This window comes from Neopelma chrysocephalum, unplaced genomic scaffold (assembly GCF_003984885.1).
Source record: "Neopelma chrysocephalum unplaced genomic scaffold, ASM398488v2 Primary Assembly neopelma1_69, whole genome shotgun sequence".
NCBI lineage: Eukaryota > Metazoa > Chordata > Aves > Passeriformes > Pipridae > Neopelma > Neopelma chrysocephalum.
In genome coordinates this window covers 3,821,161-3,841,173 of record NW_020897729.1, presented here as the reverse complement: position 1 = coordinate 3,841,173, position 20,013 = coordinate 3,821,161, and the positions used below count along the sequence as shown (strand labels likewise).

At 43.3% G+C, this 20,013-nt stretch overlaps 2 protein-coding genes across 2 annotated transcripts in view; both read right to left on the bottom strand.

Annotated features, from left to right (window-relative positions):
* Window positions 1-1,120: 1,120 nt before the first annotated feature.
* Window positions 1,121-19,812, bottom strand: LAMP3 (lysosomal associated membrane protein 3). Its single transcript, XM_027685623.1, has 6 exons — window positions 19,413-19,812; window positions 14,327-15,069; window positions 12,922-13,044; window positions 9,743-9,800; window positions 7,730-7,897; window positions 1,121-4,958 (listed from the first exon to the last, which is right to left on the bottom strand). The coding sequence occupies exons 1-6, from the start codon at window positions 19,456-19,458 to the stop codon at window positions 4,819-4,821; spliced, it is 1,278 nt and encodes a 425-aa protein (XP_027541424.1). The 5' UTR covers window positions 19,459-19,812; the 3' UTR covers window positions 1,121-4,818.
* The window catches only part of MCF2L2 (MCF.2 cell line derived transforming sequence-like 2), a 166,922-nt gene continuing 165,249 nt past the window's right edge, over window positions 18,341-20,013 (bottom strand). The window contains exon 35 of the transcript XR_003534645.1: window positions 18,341-18,352. The gene's annotated coding sequence lies outside the window, so the exon portion shown is untranslated. The remainder of the gene's footprint in view (window positions 18,353-20,013) is intronic.

The window sequence follows — 20,013 nt, the reverse complement described above, 5'->3', positions numbered from 1 at the left end:
ATTTTATCACTGAGGGAAGTTACGGTCCCTTTGCTGCCCTCACTGGCACTTCTCCAACAGCTGAGTTCCTCCATCAGCTGCCAGCAGCAGAGAGATGGGGTTTTCTCACCCATCTTTACCACATCTGCTTTCCTGCAGTCCATCTACAACCTTTGCTTCTTTAGCCATGAAGAGCACAACATGTGAGACTCGCTCAGCTATTTCAGAGCCTTACCTTGCTCACCACTGACAGGGCATTGTCCTCGTCCACCTCTCTCTCCCAGCCAGCCCAGCTCTAGGATGTGACCCCCCAACAACAGCCTTAGAGGCATTACAGGAACCTGCACCCCAAACAGGCTCTGGCTGCAGTTGCTCACCAAATGTAGATTTAGACAGATTTGAAGTTCCTCTGAAAAATCTTTAAAGATGAAGCTGAAAAATTTTTGAGTGCCCTCTTTTGTTGAGAAGTTTACCTCATGCAGTTATGATATTTTAAGCTGCCTGTTGATATGACAATCAGCAAAATCACAGCGAAGCCACAAAGAATATTAGACTGGTTTGGGTTGGAAAAGACCTTTAAGGATGATCTTGTCCAGCCTGCCTCCTTTGGGAAATTCCTTTTACCATGATAGTGGCTGCTGAGTTCTCAAGTTTATGTGTGGTATTTTCCAAGCTATTTATTTCCTCCAGTTTCCATAACTGCATGCTGAAAGGATGCATTCTCCTCAAAAGACTCTTACCATAATTCGTAAGATTATTATCTGTGAAAACAGTTTAAACGTGAAGTAACAAGCATCCATCTCATTTTGCTGTGAGTTGTGGTCTATGTTTATTGGATCAATAGGAAAGAAGAGATCTGGTTGTATAAAGAAACAGTGAATTCAGCTTCTCCAGAAGCTGTGAGGAGATTAACAGAAAATCATGTAATATTTTCAATGCCTTTTTTTTTTAATAATGCTGATAAAACAAATATAGAAATGTCAAAGGAGCTGCCCAAGCCACAGAAGAAATAATCATCAAAGTTATGGTTAGGGTATAAGCTCATAGGATCCTCCCTGTTTGTTAGCTTGTGCTTGTATTTTAAACAGTTCAACTGAAACAGCACTCAAAAGATAAATTAATTCCACAGCAATGCACACTCTAATGACTAAATACAACCTTTATTATAGAAACACCAATAATAGAAAAATAAAGAGCATATCTTACTTCTCATAGCAAGTTATTTTTAGCAACCATACAATATAGCAAGCTAGAAGTGATCAACCAAACCACCTTCAGACACTCCAGATGCTGATCTACATCTCCCTTCCTCTTTCAGCTGAATCAAGAGCTGTTCCTTAATTTGGACTTGTCCATCAGAGAACAAAAAGGACTGAAAGAAATTAAACCTTGCTTTATAAATTCCTTGGAGATTTGGCTAAGTATGACATCATCATGCTGATGGGATGTCCTTGTGCCTGCCTTGGGTGTGCAAGAGGCCACAGTGGATGTTCCAGGGTGGGAGCTGCAGCAGAGCACCAGGGAGCTATTGGGATGTGGGGATGTGCTCACCTCCTAATTACTGTGATGGCCCCACTGTCTCCTGACCAGCACGTGCATGCACAGAAGTTAAGCTTTGCTGCCCTAGTGCATCATGTCATCCTGGTCAGTATCCTCTGGTTCAGGGATGGGTTGATCTGGGTCTGCAGCTGGAGGAAGAAATGAGCTGGGGCTGCTGAGACCAGCACTGGTCACTCTGAGACCCACTGCAGCCTTGTCCCCTCCCACAGCAGATGCAACTGTGCCCTTCTGCCCACAGTATGACTATTACGGCCCACCTAGTGTACAACTAGCTTATCATAAGAGCTCTTTTCATACTGTGCTCTTTTAGGGAGTTTTTGCTCAAAATCTTTCCTCAGACAAGATATTTGAAAGAGCAGGTCTGGCAAGAGCAAGGCCCATTAGCCCTATAGAGTCTTCCCAATGGAAGGAAGATCTCAAGGCAGCTCCATTAGATAAAAAAGTGCCAGCTAAACATCTACCTAAATTCTGGCACAGAATAAATACAGGCATTAGCTTTTAAAGCTGCACGTGGCAGCTCAGGGAGCAGCTGGGCTGTCTAATTCTAATTTACCATTAAATTTGGAGAGGCAACATTCCCTGTTCTGCTGGTGTGCTGACACACATCCCTGCTGCAGGCTGGCTGTATTTTGTGATCAGGAAGATGTGACGGGATGCAGACTGGGCCACAGGTGGGAGAAAGGTTGCACTTAGCGGCTGGGATCTCCTGATGCAGTAAGGAATTCTCTGATAGATCTTCTACTACTCTGAAGCACTAACTCCATTGGATTAATTTTGCTGCATGTTGGCAGCATTTCCTGGGAGCATCCTATTGTTTCATCGGTTTGTACCATGTGCATTTCCCCTGTGACATTTAGAGCAAGCCCAGAGTATTATTCATCTAGAAAGGGCTATGCAGCTTCATAAAAATAGCAAACAATAGCAATAAAAAGCATAAGAACAAATCTGGTAAACCTGAATCTGAACATTGTTCAATAACACCGGGTTGATTCAGTGTAGAAATAAAAAAAGTCAGGAAAAACATTTATCTTGCATCACTGGTAATGCCATAGGGTATCACAAGATTAAACACAGAATTAGCAGCCATTAGGAACAGTTTTCTCTCCTCACCCTGATATCAGATTTTAAAAGACTGAATATTAACATAAAGTGATTTTTCAGAACAGAACAAGCAAATATTCCGTGTCAGCAGAAGAAACACACTACAGATCATGCAACCCCGCAATCCAAAGAACATGTAAAATACGACTTAGCTTTGAGTGGGAGAGGCTTATTGATCACTGGGCAGAACAGCTTAGGGTCGGACCATTCTGAGCTTTAAACTGAATACACTTAAATCACTGTCTCTGTATTAAAGGTTGGAAAGTTTGGTATCCCATTGGTTGTGCTACTTTACCTTATAAACGTACTCATCTGCCCCTCTGCTCACAGCTGCTTCTGACTTCTCTCTGATGTTTCTCCAAGTGCAAAAGTGCTTCAGAATTGTCTTTATCTTTCTCATTTATTGGTTCATTCGGATCCAAAGGGAATGTTTTTGGAGACTTAATTATTTCTGCAGCTACACATTATACTGATTATGGAACAGTATGACCATGTTTCCTACTTCACACAGACCAACATCTTTTAGTAATTCATGGAATGAAAATATTTCCTTTCATTCTCAATTTAAATAAGTCAACTCACAATCATTAAATACTAGTAAAATATCAAAACTGTTTAAAAATACTTAAGGGAAATTAAACTGACAAGATCCAATGACCAGTTTTACCCAGTGAAAATCCAGTGAGGTTGCATCGTCATTCACAACTGCTCAGGATTTGGGCCATTCTTCCTTGAAATTAAATCAGCTCATAGCACTTATATTTTGTTTAGATACAGATTAAACTATCAATGTATTTTTGCATATGATTTCAGTCTTTCTTTTGTTTAATGAGTACCATTCCACAGTCCTTTTCCAGGCCAAACTTTTATTAGTAAAATTAATGCCATTACCCTAACTCCTTAGGGGGAAGTGTGCTCTTATTTAATGTTATTTTCTCTTTTGCAAATAGTTTTGTATTTAATTTCTTATAATTTGGACATCATTGGCTTCAGTGAGCAGATTGTGTGGTGTGTGCACATGCATGTACGTGTGTGTATGTGCACATTTGCTTTGTAAATCTTTTGTGACAAGGAGCTTTTCCTTGTTACAACAAAGAACATGAGCTGGACTTAACCTCAAAAGCAATTACTACTCTCATGCCTTCATCATTGGTTTGGCAGGAAATAGACTGCAGAGTGTATCAATTAATGTGCTTTAAAGCAACTCCAAATTATTTCCACATGAAAATCCAGCACACTGGATAACATTCGCTTTTGGACAGAGAGTTTGTCCAAGGGCTGTGCAAGCTTTTAGTTCTTACAGAAGCCTTGAACATACAGTGTCAGTGGATTTCCATTTCTCGTGGACCTCGTGCAGGTCTGCCACGATGGTGGTCACTGAATCCCAGGCATTTCCAGTGAGTGTGGCATCTTCCCAGATTCAGAGATCCCAGTGCTGCCATCTCAGTAGAGGGGCAGTTACTGGGCTCAGTGGTGGTCACTGTGACAGGTCCATGTCCGAACAGGACGTGGGTGATTCGTGAGCTCTCACAAGACTGTGACATTCAGCTCCAGAGTAAGAGTCACATATTACCACTGTGTCTTTGCAAAGGGCTTACTAGGAAAAAACCCAAGCACTTAGGAAGTGTAACTCTGTTGTAGGACTGCTGAGAACCTGCTTGTGAATGGAGTCACACTGACACCCTGAGATTTTGGCACACACAGTGTTCCCACAAGGCTTTCACTGAGCTTTAATTTAACAGGGCTGTCTGTAGCTCTGGATCTCTGCTTTATTCATTTGAAAGTCATATCACCAGACTTACATATTTTAATAAATGTAAATATTATAATTAACAAACCTGATGGATTTTCTTGGGGATACCAATACTGCTTTAAGCTATTTCTAGGAATCTGACTTAGGTGGTCTGAATTATCTCCTTTGTTGATAACACAGAGAATTTAGGCTCCTCATTTTGGTCATCTGGGCTATATCTAAATTAAATGCTAAGAATAGCCTAAAGTAGAGGGTGTGAGTTGTCTCCTTCCTACCCTAAAGAAACTATTTGCAGAAATATTCATTAAACACATGCTGTCATCTCACTTAAAAATGTGGCTTCAGGGCAGTGAGATTGCCAGGCAGAAGCTAAAACTCCTGTGACTTCTCTGCTTGCTACACACATTTGGAAGTACAAGGGCACCTCAGAGGCGTTCGTATCCTCTATGCGGCTTCCTCCTGGAAATCAGGAAAGTAACAAACACAATGACAAACAACCCCAGGATACTCAGGCCCACTGCGATGGGAGCTGCTTTGCTGTTTCTGTCAGGAAAACATTCTTCTTCTGAAAGGAAAAGATCAGAGATTGTGTTATAGCAGAACACCATACCCCGAGACGATACATCTCTATTCCAGAAAAGTTAGCAAATACAAGACAGATGTTCTCAAAACGTTGTTTTCTTTTGGTTTTTTCTTTCTTTTTCCTGAGCTATATTTTATACATTTCTATCTGTGGTAAACCTTATCTCAAGAAAACCATCCTTGCCCCTTTCACAGTAGCTGCATGCTTCACTAGAGAGTGACTCTGCTCCCTCATGTCTGTAGGAATTTTTTTACCACTCAGCGCACACACACACAGCAGGAGCTTTCTTGCTGGCAGCAGATGGGGAGCATCACACTACAAAATGCCAGCCTAAAAATAAAGAGCAAGACACATCCTGCATGGTCAAAAACTGCTCCTCATCTAATCTGCCCAGTAAAAAGGATCAGGCCAGAGAAGGGAGCTCATAGTCCAGCACATCACTAGCACAGCAAGGATCCTCATTAAGTCAGTGTTTCCTAAGAAAAATCAAATTCTGATTATTCTCCCAGTTAATTCAGAATATTTGTGGATCATAGTGTCTGACTTAGGGCATTGTGGTCAGATAAACCCTTCAGTATATCCCAGCTGAGCAGTGAATCCAGTTTATAGACAGGGTATGAAGGAGATCCAAACTCCCTCTGCCCTTCTCACTCCCAGTGACTATTCCAAGGCAGGTTTTGACAGCACACTCAGGCAAAAGCCCCTGTTGTTATCCCAGTGACTATGCTGGCACAGATTGTAGCTTGGCTTGGGCTTCTCCACCATGGGAATCTTTACACTGACAGTGGGCAGTTTGCCCAGGGAGCATGTGGAGTGCATGACATCATGTCACAGCTCCAGAGCCTCCACATGGCTCTTCCCAAAATCTGATCCACTTCTTCTCTAATCCAGATGGCGATGCCACAAAGTCAAAGGCATCAACACTCTACTAGATGTTGCCTTTTAAAAGCTTTGTCTGGTTAATGTAACCTGTAGTTAAATGAGTTTAAAAATATTTGCATTTAAGTATTGTAAAAGCCAGAGATGTTTGAATTGGCCATTCTTATTTGATGAAACCTTTGGCTATGAACTCTAGGAATTGTTTCTGATATACTGACATACAGTTCAGAAGGCACTTCTAAACTTTCCAGACTCTAACAGGCCAAGCTATTGATGTAACACTGCTGCAGTCTGTACAAAATTGTAAGGAACTTGAAACCAGTGACCATTAATGTTTTCTTTTTCTTCCCCTTTTAAAGATAAGCACATCAGGAGCAGCAGAAGTGAAACTATGAGTCTTGAGACACCCAAGGGAGGTGGCTGGTGATGTATTTAGAGTCATTCTTTCAGTGGGGATTTTATCTATCAAAATCTGCATACACAGCCAAAGTATTTAACAGTTTCATGACTATTTCACGGCCACTGGGGAATTATATCAGAAGTGATAACTGATTGCTCAGCTCTCTGATTAAGAGCAAAACTAATTTAAATTTGTATATGGTATTGGTTAGCAGAGATTAGCCTGATCTTGGAGACAGAGAGAGAACATTTTTCTCAACTCAGTCTCTGCTAGAGGTGAGGCCATACCAAATCCCATAATTGAAATCACTCATTGTACAAAGTTGAACGGGTGTGTAGAGACCAGATGGGGTATCATGAGTTGTTCCAGCTCAATGTTATCCCATGAAAAGATTCTTCATGAGAATGAGAGCATAAATTGGGTTCTCAGTGTGGCTTTTTAGAAGTCCAGGTATTAAAAAAGCCCCAAGTGTCGTTTCCCATTATATTCCTTTTAGAATGAGAAAAGCAGCCAAAATGGTGACCTAACGGAAGAAGAATTGGTCAAACACAGACAAAGTGAGTCAAAAGACAGATCTAAAGTAAAAAGAATACAGGGTCAATATTTTGTAAGCATGCAGAGAGGCAAGTGTCAGAAGAGAGAGTGTTTTTTTAGTGCATCTGAAGGGCTGGAGAGCTGATCAACCCCTCTGTTCATCTGAGTTCTTGAATGGAAACACGCTGAGAGGAAGTTACAAAAATGAGAAGATGTACAGTTTGAAAGAGACAACAAGGTTCCACCTACTCCACCTCTCTGATCTGTCTTTTACTAAGAGACCTGGTTGTCTCTTTGTGATGCTTTTCCAAGAAAAGACAAAGTGCAGAGATAAGCATCACATTTAATTCTGAATCTGTGAGTGTGCTAATTGTGATCCTCCTCAGGAGCACATTTTGTCACGTCTAGGCACAGCTGCTCTGAAAGTATCATCCTTCATTCACAAATATCCCTTTTTAGCTGGCAGTTTTGCTGCTGCAGCTGTGAGACAACCTGAGTGTCAGGAGCTTTTAAAAATAGCTAAAATATGACTATATTGAGAACAGTGACCTGGGACTGAACTGTAAAGTTGGGGGATTTGGCAGTGCACTGGTGGTGAACACCTCTGCTTGCTCTGGGAGAAAATGGGTGAAAAATAAAATTCTGGCTGTAGAGTTGAACATTTTTCATGAGAAGGTGAAACAGAAGGTACTGAATGCAGGAGGGAACAATACTTTTCTATCCTCCATAGGTATTAGCACTGTGTTGGAAGTGACTCAGAAAAGGTTGAGAATACAGCAGCAGACAGGTTACATTATTTGGGAACAAATACAAAACTGTGACTGTGCTGTAGCAGGATCATCCCCTGTGTATGGGTATAATTTAGCAGATTATATCTATCAGGCTACCAGAGTGCTGACATGTAGATCTTGGAAGGGTGGAAAGGTATCCTTCTACTTACCTTTTCCGAACTGGTTACCAACAATGTCAAACGCCTGCAGCTGCATATGAACAAAGAGGATCTGGAAGTTCTTCTCCAAGGTGAAGGTTTGCCTGCTGGCACACTTAAAGGAATTCCCCAGCTTTGTTGTAAACAGCTTCTCATTTAGGGCTGCATAGTAAAACATACCTGGAGGCCAGAAAGAGGCAAATGAGAATTCAACTGAGTCTGTTGGAAGCAACAGAGATAAAATGGAGGATCCCCAGTTGCTTTGTCAGAGCAGCAGTCACTGATGTGACTAAAGCATGGATATTTTCCCCATAAAGTATGATTTATATTGTTCCAAGTTTAAATGCGTGCTTTAAGTATCAGTGGGTGACTCAGCTGAGGTTGGGTCTTAAAAAGTGACTAAAATTTCAGGTGCTTCTCCAAATCATATTTTAACAACTTGAGTCTGCAAAGGGGTTAGAATTCTCTCAGGAGCAGGCAACTATCTTAGGTCTCCAGCATAGTTATTTCCAGACAAAAAAGAGATACCATCTCTAGCATGGGAATTTGACATAACTAGTCTGTATTACTTTATGTATTAAATATGTTTTTAAATATATTTCAGTGTCAGAGTACTTTATGAAAAATATGGCCCAAGGTCCAAGCATGAAAAGATTTTGTGACCTGGTTATATTCTTTATGCACATCCTCCTTTGGAAGCAGATAGGCCAGTTTAAGACAAAATCATCCATATCACCATCTCTGCTTCAGCATATCTCAACCACATCTTGCCAGCACATCATGTGCAGCATACTCTTGGTCCTCTTCAGTCAAAATCAGTACACCAGTGTCTACTGGTACAGTTAATTCAGTCATTTTTATATTAGAAAAGTTAGGGACTTATCACTGCAAAAATACTGCTGGTGGACAGTGAAATGGCAGCGTTTGGCAGAGAGGCAGTGACAGACATCCAGGGAGAAAAGTGTCTCTTGTCAGCACCACTTTGAGGGACACAAAGTATAGCTGAGGATTTTAAAACATATGATTAAATTGATCAGTTTGTATTTGCTGCAATTTGCACTTAGCAATGCACAGGAAAATGATGGTCATTTAGACTGAGAACATTCCTTGGAGACATCCTCTGGATCAGCTTTTCTTTTACTTTCATTCCCATAGATCAGAAGAGACTCCACGGGAGTTAATAAAATGCTCATCAGTGAGAATGAAAATAGGCATTGAGCTCAGTGCTACTAGGACACACCTGGTCAAGCTCCTGATTTGTTTTTCTTCTTTCAGGGACAAAAAGTCAATTCAATACTTACAAGTAACAGAGAAGCAACATGATAGAATCATTATAGATTTGATATATTGGGAAGCATTTGTGCAAAATTAATGTCAGAGAAAATGTGAAGTGATGGCTTAGAATTTTTCTCTCTAACTTAAATGATGTTCCCTTAGCATTTCTTGGGATGTAGCACCTGAGGCAGCTCCTGACCATCCAAATGAAAATCCAATTGCCTGAGAAGAGCACAGAAAGGGTCTAGTATTTCAGAATGGTTTGAAGAACCTCAGCCTGAGTTCAGTTCTTATTTTTGCAAAGCCAAAATGTCAAATGTGCCTCCTCTCCATATTGGCCTATCTGAAATCTGTATCTAACTCTTCATTTCTGTGATCCAGGTACTGTATTCATTCACTTTGCTGATTAGATTGGAAAGACACATGCACCTGAACTGAAGTCACAGCATTGTTGTGTGTTTGCAGATAAAAACTATGAGGACTGTTTTGTATCTTAAATTTAGATTTGAAGTAATCTCTATTCTGAAGGAGGTGGGGCAGGGAAAGTTTTTGAGGTCAAAAGGAAAATGTAACAATACTGATGTAACTGCAGCCTGGTCCCTTCTCTTCCATTTTCATACCATAAAACAGTGGCATGTTGAAAACTAGATAAAACACCTATTTGCAAAAGACAGTGTTTTAAAGATATGAAAGCTTATCCCACATTCAGTACAGTTTGATATGAAATTAAGACAGTGTAAAATCACTGACCTTCAGAAGATAACGGTATTCTGCTCTCAATGTTACTGACAAAGTAACTTGGAGCTTGCTGCAAAAGAAGATAAATCTTTATTAATAATACATACTCATATCTGCAGGGAAAAAAGTATAGTTTACCACAGAAAAATGGTCACAATTTCCCAAAGAAACACATTTCAAAGCATCACCTTCAAGACCCAAAAACCAACTCTTCTGGATGTATTTTTCTTTTCCAAATCTCAGCTACATCACCAGTTCTGCTCAGTTCAGTGGCACGGGACCATGCAGGTGTCATTTTAAAGGAACTGCTCAAACTGGACATTTGTGAGACACTTGTGATAACCAAAAGTAGGAAGAAGTTCAATAAATAGTGTACATTGCAAATTAACAGGCATGACATAAGGCCATTTTACTTTTACTCACTTTCATGCAGAGCCCCTACAGTGCTCTTCTGAGTAATCCTGCACTGAATTCAGCCCTGCAGTCTCCCTGCCTGTGGGACCCACCCCACACTTTCAGGAAGTTCCGGGGATCCTTGGAGCCACCGTGTTTTTATGCACAGGTGCCCTTCCCGTGAGCTCACGGCACAGAGCAGCAGCACTTCTGTGGCCATCACTGGTTTGAGCTGGGAGAGGTCAACAACAATCTGAGAGCCAGGAGCTCATTTTATGCTTGTACCACTCATTTCCTATTTTGTCTGCCAACCATGGTCTCTATAAACCAGAAAACAGCAACCTGGATGTGTAGGGGAGAAATAACTGTTCTTTCCACCCTGCTGACAGCGTTGGTTCTGGCTGGCTTGTTTTCATATGCCTGCAGACTGATGACATGGAAAGCACCTGGTACAACACAGAGCAAAATTTCCAGCCAGATGTCCTGCCTGCTTGTGCCCTGAAACTGTGGTGTAGCCTGAATACTGGACTGTGACAAAGCAAGAGCCAGCCCTAGGAAGCCTCTCTCTGGTAGCAGTGTTGGAACATAATGTGTCTATATGTGGCAGCCCTACTGCTCAGCTTAATTCCAGCTGTGAGCACACAGGGCCTGGTCAGTGCAGCTGGTGCATAAATGGCAGCAGACTTAAATGTCTCCTGTGCATCCAGTTTAAAAACTGGTAGGATGGAGTGGGAAAATTTAAGAAAGAAATACACCAGAGAAGAGGTTCTCAGCATTATTCCAACCTCAAGACACAAAGAGGTCAAATATGACCATTTTTGGGAGGTAGCACTATGTTCTGTTGGGCCACAGTTACAAACTTTGCTCGGGGAAAACACCTGCTCCTACTTCACTTCTTGTGGGTGGGTTACACAACTTCTTTATTTCAAGCTCTCCTGGAGGTCCTGGCAGTGGTGAGCACTGAACCAGCCACTCTCCTCTGCCACCCCTGACCCAGCTCCTCTCACATGGGGACAGACAGAAGTGCCACTGCTGCAGCACTCCTGGTTCAAAGCACTGAGAGAGGCTGTGGGGGCCAAACACATAAAAACCAGCAGCAACATGATTTCTTATTAACCCGAATTTCAAAGCAGTCCAAGCCGAGCCCTGCTGTGCTCTTGAGGCTTATCTTTAAGTGAAGGGCAGGTTGTCTAATCCTGTGCCAAACCCACCCTTTTCAGGGCAAGACAGGTCAAGCACCTCCTAAAGGTTACGTGATTCTTCTTAGCACTGCTGCAAGCTGGGGCTTTCATGGGTACTTGAATCCCCAGCCTTTCTCTAAGGATTCTTGTAACACCAAAATGCTCCCCTTCATGCAGGAAGCACACATTTAAAGCAAATACTCATGGTCTGAACTGAGCCTTTGTTTCAAAACAGCTCCTTCATTTTTTACCTCACTTTTCCTCTGCAGCTTTTAGAAAACTTTTTGCCATAAACTAAAATTAAGATGATTATTAATTGAAATATTATCTCTGTTCAAGAATTAACGACTCACGTGTGGTATAATTTGCTGTTCCCTCTTGGACTGTCTATGAAAATTACTAAGCATTTGTACTTTTCTTAATTATCTCTAATTTGAGCTTGGAGCCAGGCTGTAAGATTGACACTTTGGCTTGATTAACTGAAAGGCTTGGATCAGCAGTGATGGCCAGATGCAGCTCTGGAGCTCCAGGACATGCCTTGATGCACATTACACTCATCAGAATTTGATGGGATCCAACCCTGTATTCCTCCCTGCCCATTAATCACTTTATACAAAATATTAACTTCTGTCTTTAGCCCTGCTGGCATCACCACCCAGCCCTTACAGCCTCCAAAAAATGCGTGAATTCCTGAGGAAGCAAGAGGATAGCTGCACTCAGGGATTTTCTCCTGTGGTTATAGCAGCTGTAGCACTTTTGGTATCTTGTGTTAAAGCCTCACCCACATGCAACATGGTCCCAGTGGGACCATGGTATCAAGAGACACAATGTCAAAAAGAAAGCTCATTTTCCCACTGTGCAAGCAGGACCTCCCATCCCATCCAAGTTTCTGTGCATATTTGGAGGTCTCCCAGGTGTGGTGCATTCCCAATTGCATATTTACAATTTTGTTGTTGTAGTTCACTTGTTTGGAATTTTCCACTCAGAAATTAGATGAAATGAGGCTCCTTCAGCTGCGGATGTGTCGTGGCTCCTGGGCACTTAAAACTGCACAGGCTGTCCTTCGAATTTAACAACCCCAGCTGGCTTTTATGGGAAGCAAATGACTAAGAGCAGCTTGACAGTGAGTCAGAGCTCCCGGCACACACACCTTGTTCCTGCGCAGGGACTCCAGTCCCAAACCCTTTCCCTCTGTACCACTCCAATGTAAACAGCAGACCTGACATTTACCTATGTAAAAAAGAGACTCAGATTTTGCTTGAGCCTATTTGTAGACTTTGTGTTGTTTGATGGGGAGCTTTAACACTGCTCTCTAGCACTTTCTGTCAAAGGATGGCAAGGCGCCATGCTTACCCTTCACTGCAGGTATGAACCTTTCCAAACTTAAAGTTCAAACAGACAAGACCTGCTTTGAGCAGGATGTTGGACCAGGTGGTCTTCAGAGGCCTTTTTTAACCTGAACTAATCTGTGGTTCTACCCCTTTAGGAAGGACAGGAGTAATAGTGCCTTATATACAGGTGGAAAACAAGCATGGAGAGAGATGAAATGGGTCAAAGGGAACCTAAGTTATAGCTCCCCAGTCCTAAACACTCCTTCCCTCTAAATGCAACAATTACCTTTACAAAGGTGAAGTTCACAAATCCTCCACTGAAAGTTAAGTTCAGCTGAGACTGCACCATCCCACAGCTTCCAGATGTCTGTGTCGCATTGGGGTTGACAATCACAGACTCCATCTGCTCCTGTAGAGAGAAGAGACATTGCAGGGCTGCTGATGAAGAGAAGGGGAACTTCGTAGGAACACACAGAGATTTATATCTGCTTTGTTTTTTTTCCCCAGACAGGCTCTGTGTGGCTGAATGAACAGGCCAGTGATGGTGGCAGCTGAATTGCTGCCTGCCAGGGCCATTCCCCACTCGTAAACCATCACTGAGCTGTGAAAATATGAAAATATTTGGTTTCTGTTCATTCAGTGGACTGATACGATTCAGAGCAGTGTCAGATGAGTACAAATGGTAATTTATAAGGAAGGAGCAGTGGAAACTTGTGCCTGAAGGCAGAGGAAAGATGAAGACAGAAGCAGGCAGGGGTTAGTTCGGCTTCAGCATGCTTTACTCCACATATCACCCCGACCTCCTCATTAGGTCCTGCACATCATCTTTAGCATCTAACAACCCATACTGCAGTCTGAAAGGAGAGCTCTGCAGCCCTGAATGGAGCTTTGCTCTTTCAGTCTCATCTCAAACACACCCTATGTTATTATAAACGTGTCGCTGTGGTCTGCTGAGGTTGGGAATCATGCTCCCTACCTGGCTTCTGCCAGGATGAGGGATGAAAATTACTTTTACTAACATTAGATACTCATCCCACCTTAGAAATATCCAGATTCCAAACAAAAATATTTGGATTTGTAATGGGGATGGCTCAAGGCATATGAACTCCAGAGCCTGAGGATGTAACCCCACATATTGTATTAATGGAGGCTACAAAACCACAAGTCTGAGGGACGTAATTACCATTTGAGGTTGTATGACACCTTTTGCTGAATCATTCTCAGTGGATCATTTCGAGGAGAGGGTACCAGCTCCCCAGGACCTGGAAGTTTCTGTGTTCCTAAAATCTCAGTGCATCAGCATCAAGATAACCCAGTCCTGATTCCCAGTCTGTGAACTGGCAATTTCTTGCTTTCATTATAACTCACAATGTCAAGCCCTTCACTGAAGTCAGTTCAGATTTTAATTAGTCTCCCATTGTAAGAAACACAAATAATGTTTCAGGCTGATCTACTGCTCCAGGATTGGTTCCACATGTACATCACTGAAATAAGAAAGCACATGTATGTCCCCCTGGCATCATCATACAAACCAAAGTTCAGCAGCTGAGATGCTGTGGCACATGAATGGCTTTACTGGCAGCAAACCACTTATTTTAATCATAGAACTAACTTCTGAAAATGGCTTGGAAAGAAGAATAAATTGCAGCTAATGAAGAAACAGTCATTACAAAGCTCAGCTCCCACCTCACCTTTTGTGTATTTTGACCCATCAGTTGCAAACCCATGACTGCTTTGATGCAGGTCCTGTTCCCATTGGAAATGGTGTATGTGCCAGTGGGGATGGAAGAAGGCTGTGGGGCATGAGTGGGTCTCGCTGTCACCGCAGTAGATGATGGGGTGGCTGTTTGTGTCCCTGGACGGGCGGTTGTTGTGCTGGTCATGGCTGTGGTTGTTGAGTTTCTGGTCGCTGTTGTTTGTTTTCCTGACTGTGTGGCGGCTTTGACCGTCTGCGTGGTGGCTGTAGAGGCGATGGCAGCAGCTGTCACTTGAGTATTTGCTGTTGTGTGGTTTTGGGATGTGTTGGTGGCTGTCATTGGTGTGCTCGCGTGTGTGGAGGACACAGAGGGGGTGGTTGTGTTCTTCCCTGCAGGTGAGACCCTGTGCATGGCCTGGGTTGTGGCCTGGCCAGCTGCACTGGTGTTGTCTGCTGGTGTCACGGTGGTGATGGGTGTTCCAGCTCCTGCCTGGGTTGTCGTGTGCTGGCCTGGAGCTGCTGTTTCCTGGGGCTGCTCTGTTGTCTGCACAGTTGTTCTGTGGCTTGTGGGTGTTGTTTCAAGAGAGACTGTGCTGTTAAAGTGAGCTGTGGTGCTTTGATGGGGTGAGGAACGATAAAGGGAAAGTGGCTGAGCAGAAGTAGCCATATGGTGGAAGGACGTGGTTTCTGGAGACAGCTCAACCCTCAAGGCCACTTCAGCAAGGCAGGAGGAAAATGCTGCAAAGAAACTAAAGTCAGTAGTCTGGAAACCTTTACCTTTAACAGTTCTGTTGATCCCCACAACCAAACTGCACTATTTTGTTATCAAATGGGTGATGTGACATGATTTTATTCATTTGGCTCCAGTCATGACAGGAGAGTGAAGGCAGACACCCTGTAAGACTATCCATAACTTGTCACCACTCCCCCAAGTTTCACACCTCTGAATATACCCATTGCAGTGGCAGCACATTGGCTCCCAGCTCTCCACACACTGAAGAAGCCAGAGGACACCAGAGGTGTGAGCAGACCGTGCACAATCCTCAGGCAGCACAAGAGTTCCCTGCAGGCAGTAGTACAGCAGGATTTGCTGGAAGTAAATTATTGAGGTCTAAGGAAAATGAAGAGGGTGTAACAGGCAAAGGGGTTGTTGGTTACTTACCAACAAAGTATAGGGAAAGGGACCATGTGTGTGGGAAGGCAGAGCAATGGTCTTACAGTGATTCACAATAGTCTAGGAAACCAGTCTGGGACACAGGGAAATTCCAGATATTTATTTATGGTTTTGTTGTAGCCATGTCAGCTTGAACCCTGAAGCCCTTCCTCCTGGAAGAACCCAAAAAACCACCGTCTCTCTTAGTGATGGGCTTTCAGCAATGAGGAACAATTTCAGGGTACAGCATCCAGGGGCATTTTGGACCATACTGGAAAATACTCACAGCACTAAAATTACACTTCCATCTAATAACATTTACGGAAAAATGTCCCTTGCTGAACTGAAAAAAAAAAAAATCTGGCTCCTAAATGTAAATAAGGAAGTGAACAAAAAATGGGAAAGTACATTGTAGAATAGAAGAATGTCACAACTCTTCTGCTTGAATCTCTGATTGTGAGCTTGCAACAAGACTCTGGAAAGGCAAGGTCAAGCTAAAAGAAAACATAACTCAATGACATATTCCTTGATGTGCATGGAGCTTCAGCTGACCCTAAATTAGCTGGAGGACAGAGATGCATTCTAGTTTGGAGACCAAAGGGACCCAAAAGTCCAAGACAGGCCATATTCCTGACAGTACAGCTCCACAGAGGATGCCACAGCATGTTGTCTGAGTTTACTGTACACTGGTTCTTTCAAAGAAACTTCTCATCAACTGGTGTCAAAGTTTGTGGCAGGCAGGTTGCTGAGATTTGGCTTTTGAAATAGGTTAAGGCCAGAAGCACATTCAGAGTGAAAATTGCTGAAATCTCAAAGGTTCTTCCTTTTATTTCTTTTCATTCATCATGAAGAACAGAGGTCTTCAATTATAGGTGAATTCACAAAATCTCACCATTTTAGGAGACATGTAAACTAAATAAGAATAATAAACCCTATTGGGTTTTGAATCAAATTTAAGACAAAAGTCAAAGAAATAAGAGCAGATGTATAGTTCTTAACCCACACTACAATTTTCCCTTAAAAATGACTATGACTGAGAAGAGCAGAAGTGCATATACTCATATTCCTAAAATTTGTGCTGTACAGGATACACATGACTGCGAGTGTAGCTTGTTACCATCAAAGAAGTGCAATTTGAGACAGTTGAAGAACTTCAAAAAATATTGTGATTTTTATCAAAATGAACATAAAAATGTGTAATTAATATGATACTTTAGTTCATTTTCTCACTTTCCTCTAGACTTTACCACAGAGCTGAAAAGCAGACAACTGATTTCCTCTGTGTGCCAGTGGAAATTCAGAGCAGTTGCCATAAACCAACTCTGGGTAGTTGCATCTGAGTGTATCAGCATGATAAGAACAAGAAAGAAGAAGTTGCAATTTTCACTTTTTCTTCCCCATAAGACTGTGAAACAACTCATATTTAAATTTACACAAGTCTTAAATAAAGTCAGTACTTATTAGTTGTTAGTTCATAGGTTGGTTTTGATTACTGGCCAGATAACACTTTACAGATGTGGAGAGAAATATTATTTAACTGACATTGGAATACCACTCATAGCTTTTAAATGAAACTTTGTTATCCCCAAAAGGTAATTTCAACCAAACAATTTTTCATTATTTGGCCTGACAGGGTCACTGAGGGGTAAAGCCAGAAATGTCTTTGGGGTGGCCCATGGCTCTTGCTCACTGTGACCTACCAGACCACTCCTCTGGGCTCTCCCAAGTATTTTGGAGTTTCTGTCAGTGCATGGCCACGCTGCTAAACCCCTTGGCTTGGACTGTCATCTCAGAAGGCATTTGGCCACGGGAGCTCCCAGGGATGGGTAAGGATTGCTCTCCATTTGCACCTCATGGTCTTGGCTCTTTTCTGGTGGCTGTTGGAGGTAAGTCAGTAGCTCTGCTGTGTGAGGGGGAGGTGGGCACGTGGGGTCCTTGACCTGCCCTCCAGCTAAGGCCAGGAAGGCTTCCCTGTGTCTCGCTCAGCACTGCCATGTTCCTCTTGGGGAGCTTGCACAGCTCGGCAAAGGAGCCGCCTGCAGAGCTCTCACCACCACAGCCCTTCCCATGGCTCTGCCACAAAATGGGAACAAAACAAATGCTGCAGAACAACAAGAAATGGCAGCTCTGCACCCCACCTGCCTCCCCCGTTAGTCTTCTTTTTTTTCCTCCCATGAAGCCAACTCAAAACTTCATACAAGCAACATTTTGAGGGCTGCAAGAGTCCAGGGGTGTATCTTCCTAAAGAAAGCAGCTGCAATCCCTCATCTTACTTCAGCATCAAAGCTGTGTGTCACAGATGCTGAGGGGTGTGTTTGAGTCCAGGCAGCCTGCATGCAAAGCTCCTGAACAAAACTCTCAGAAACCAATGAGGGCAGGTCTCAGAAATTCACTGTTCCCAGTCCGAGCCTGGAAATCCCGTTTTCATGCTTTGGTGACACGTTTCAGTCATAAGGAATGTCACCTCTCTGCTCTCAGGCATTAGGATGGGAAGGGGAGTGCTCAGTGCCATGATTTGGCTGTGACATTTCTCAGCTTGCCATCTTGCAACAGGGTGGGTGATAGAAACTCTTACTGAGGATTTTTTCCCCTCTCCATCTAACCACACTCATGCTGTTCAGCTGCCCAGTGGGTTTGTTCCGCTTTCTGCTGCCAGAAGAAATGCTCATGTTTAGCTGACTGATTCCATGTGGACACAAAACCTGACCCAGCTCCTGTAATCACTGAAAACACTCTCACCATCTCTGGCTGCTTTGGTTTGCTTTGAGGAATTGGAAAAGCACCAAGATTTTCTGGGAGGATTCAGTACTGTCATAGCTTCCCACCCATCTGACCTTTATCCCTTAAACTCTAATTATGTTTAATTCCCTGTCTGCACAGGAAGACTTGGCTTTGGGACATTAATAAAACATCACAACAAATCATTAAAGGAAAGATCAAAAATGGATAAGGAGCTGAGGAAACAAGTTCTTTCTGGTCAAAAGTGGTTGCTGACCACTGAGTTATTAGTGTTACTTCTCAGTCTGATCTTGCCCTCCTTTCATATGTATGTTTTGGGGCTACTTCAGCAGACTCTGGCTATGAAGCAGGTGTGGGAATGCAGAGAAATACAGCAGGAGCTGCTCATGGTCGAGTCCCTGGGCAGTTTCCCTGTTCATGCACTGGGAGGAGGACGGGGATTGTTACTGGTGTGATCCCTGTGTGCCGACGGCAAAACCCACCACAGAAGTGCAGTGTCCCAACAGCGAGCTCAAACCCCCTCGGCCATTACGCAGATTAAATCACGCTCTGTCCTTCTTCACAGGGCAAATTTTGTACTGCTGCAGGCGTTGAGGGGCGCCTTCAAGCACTGGGAGATATCCTTGGTCTGGCTGGCTCCACAGATTTTCACAGAGCAGCATTAAGGATCAAACAGTGACTCTGATGTGGTTTATCGTTAAGTTAAACCCCAGCCTGCCCTCTCCAAGCCCCCTGCCTCACTCCTGCTTTCCTGATCCTGCTTCTGCATCTTGCAATGCAAATGAATTAATGACTAGAGCAATGCTTCCTAAGTTTTTTCTTTCCTGCTTGTCTCACTCAAGATTTTCAGTCAATTCTGCTGGTCCAGAAACTATTTTTAATAAGGAAAAGCAAGGACAAAAAAGTCTGCTTCTCACACTACTTTAAGCTGACTCCTTCACAGAGTCAGAGTTTATGTCACCACAGAGTGCAAGGAAAAATAGAGGAAAACATCCAACTAAGTCTACAGCAGCTGCAATTCACTGTAGTTATGGTTATTTCTTAGCAGTGAACTTCACTGAAAGCACCCTTAGTGCTAGCAACAAAACTGTTCAAAGTTTTCAGTCTTTCAGGTGCTGTCCTGACTGCCAGCAAACAGAACTGGCATAATCTGTCTGATTTCTCAGATAAAAATGGAGATGTTACTCACCACAGCCGAAGGTCAGCAGGATGAGCTGCCGTGCACTCCTCCCCATGGCCAGCACGGCTGCAGGTGTGAGAGATGCTGCTTCTCACCGTGGAGCAGGTGGAGAGAAAATCAAGGTTTCCTGGGGACTGAAAAGTTTCACTTGATGCAGGGAGTGCTCAGTCACATGGCTGGGAAGGAGGTGGAGAGGGAGGGGGAGGCCAGTGCTTCTTGCCTGTAAACTACCGCAGAAGGAAATAAATGATGGTTAGGAAAGAAAGTGAAAACAGAAGTGAGTGCTGGGCTGACTCGGGGGGGGGACAGGCTTGCACTCTGCAGCTGAGACGTGAGGCTCTGCAAGGCCAGGTCAAAAGATCCCTCCAGTTCTGATAACCTGGTGCAGACTGCACCAGCGAGACAGGGCAGAGCAGAGCCCCAAATGGGCTCTTGTCTCAGGTGGGGACGGTCAGCAGCCTTTGCTGGCTCCAAGGCCTGGGCTTGTGGAAGGTGGATCAGCTGGGCTCACCCTTAGTGATGTATCCAAACACACTCCTCAGCAAATGGCAACACCTCACCTCTGTCCCACGAAGTGCCTCCTGGAGACCACGCCAGGCTGGGGCAGGAG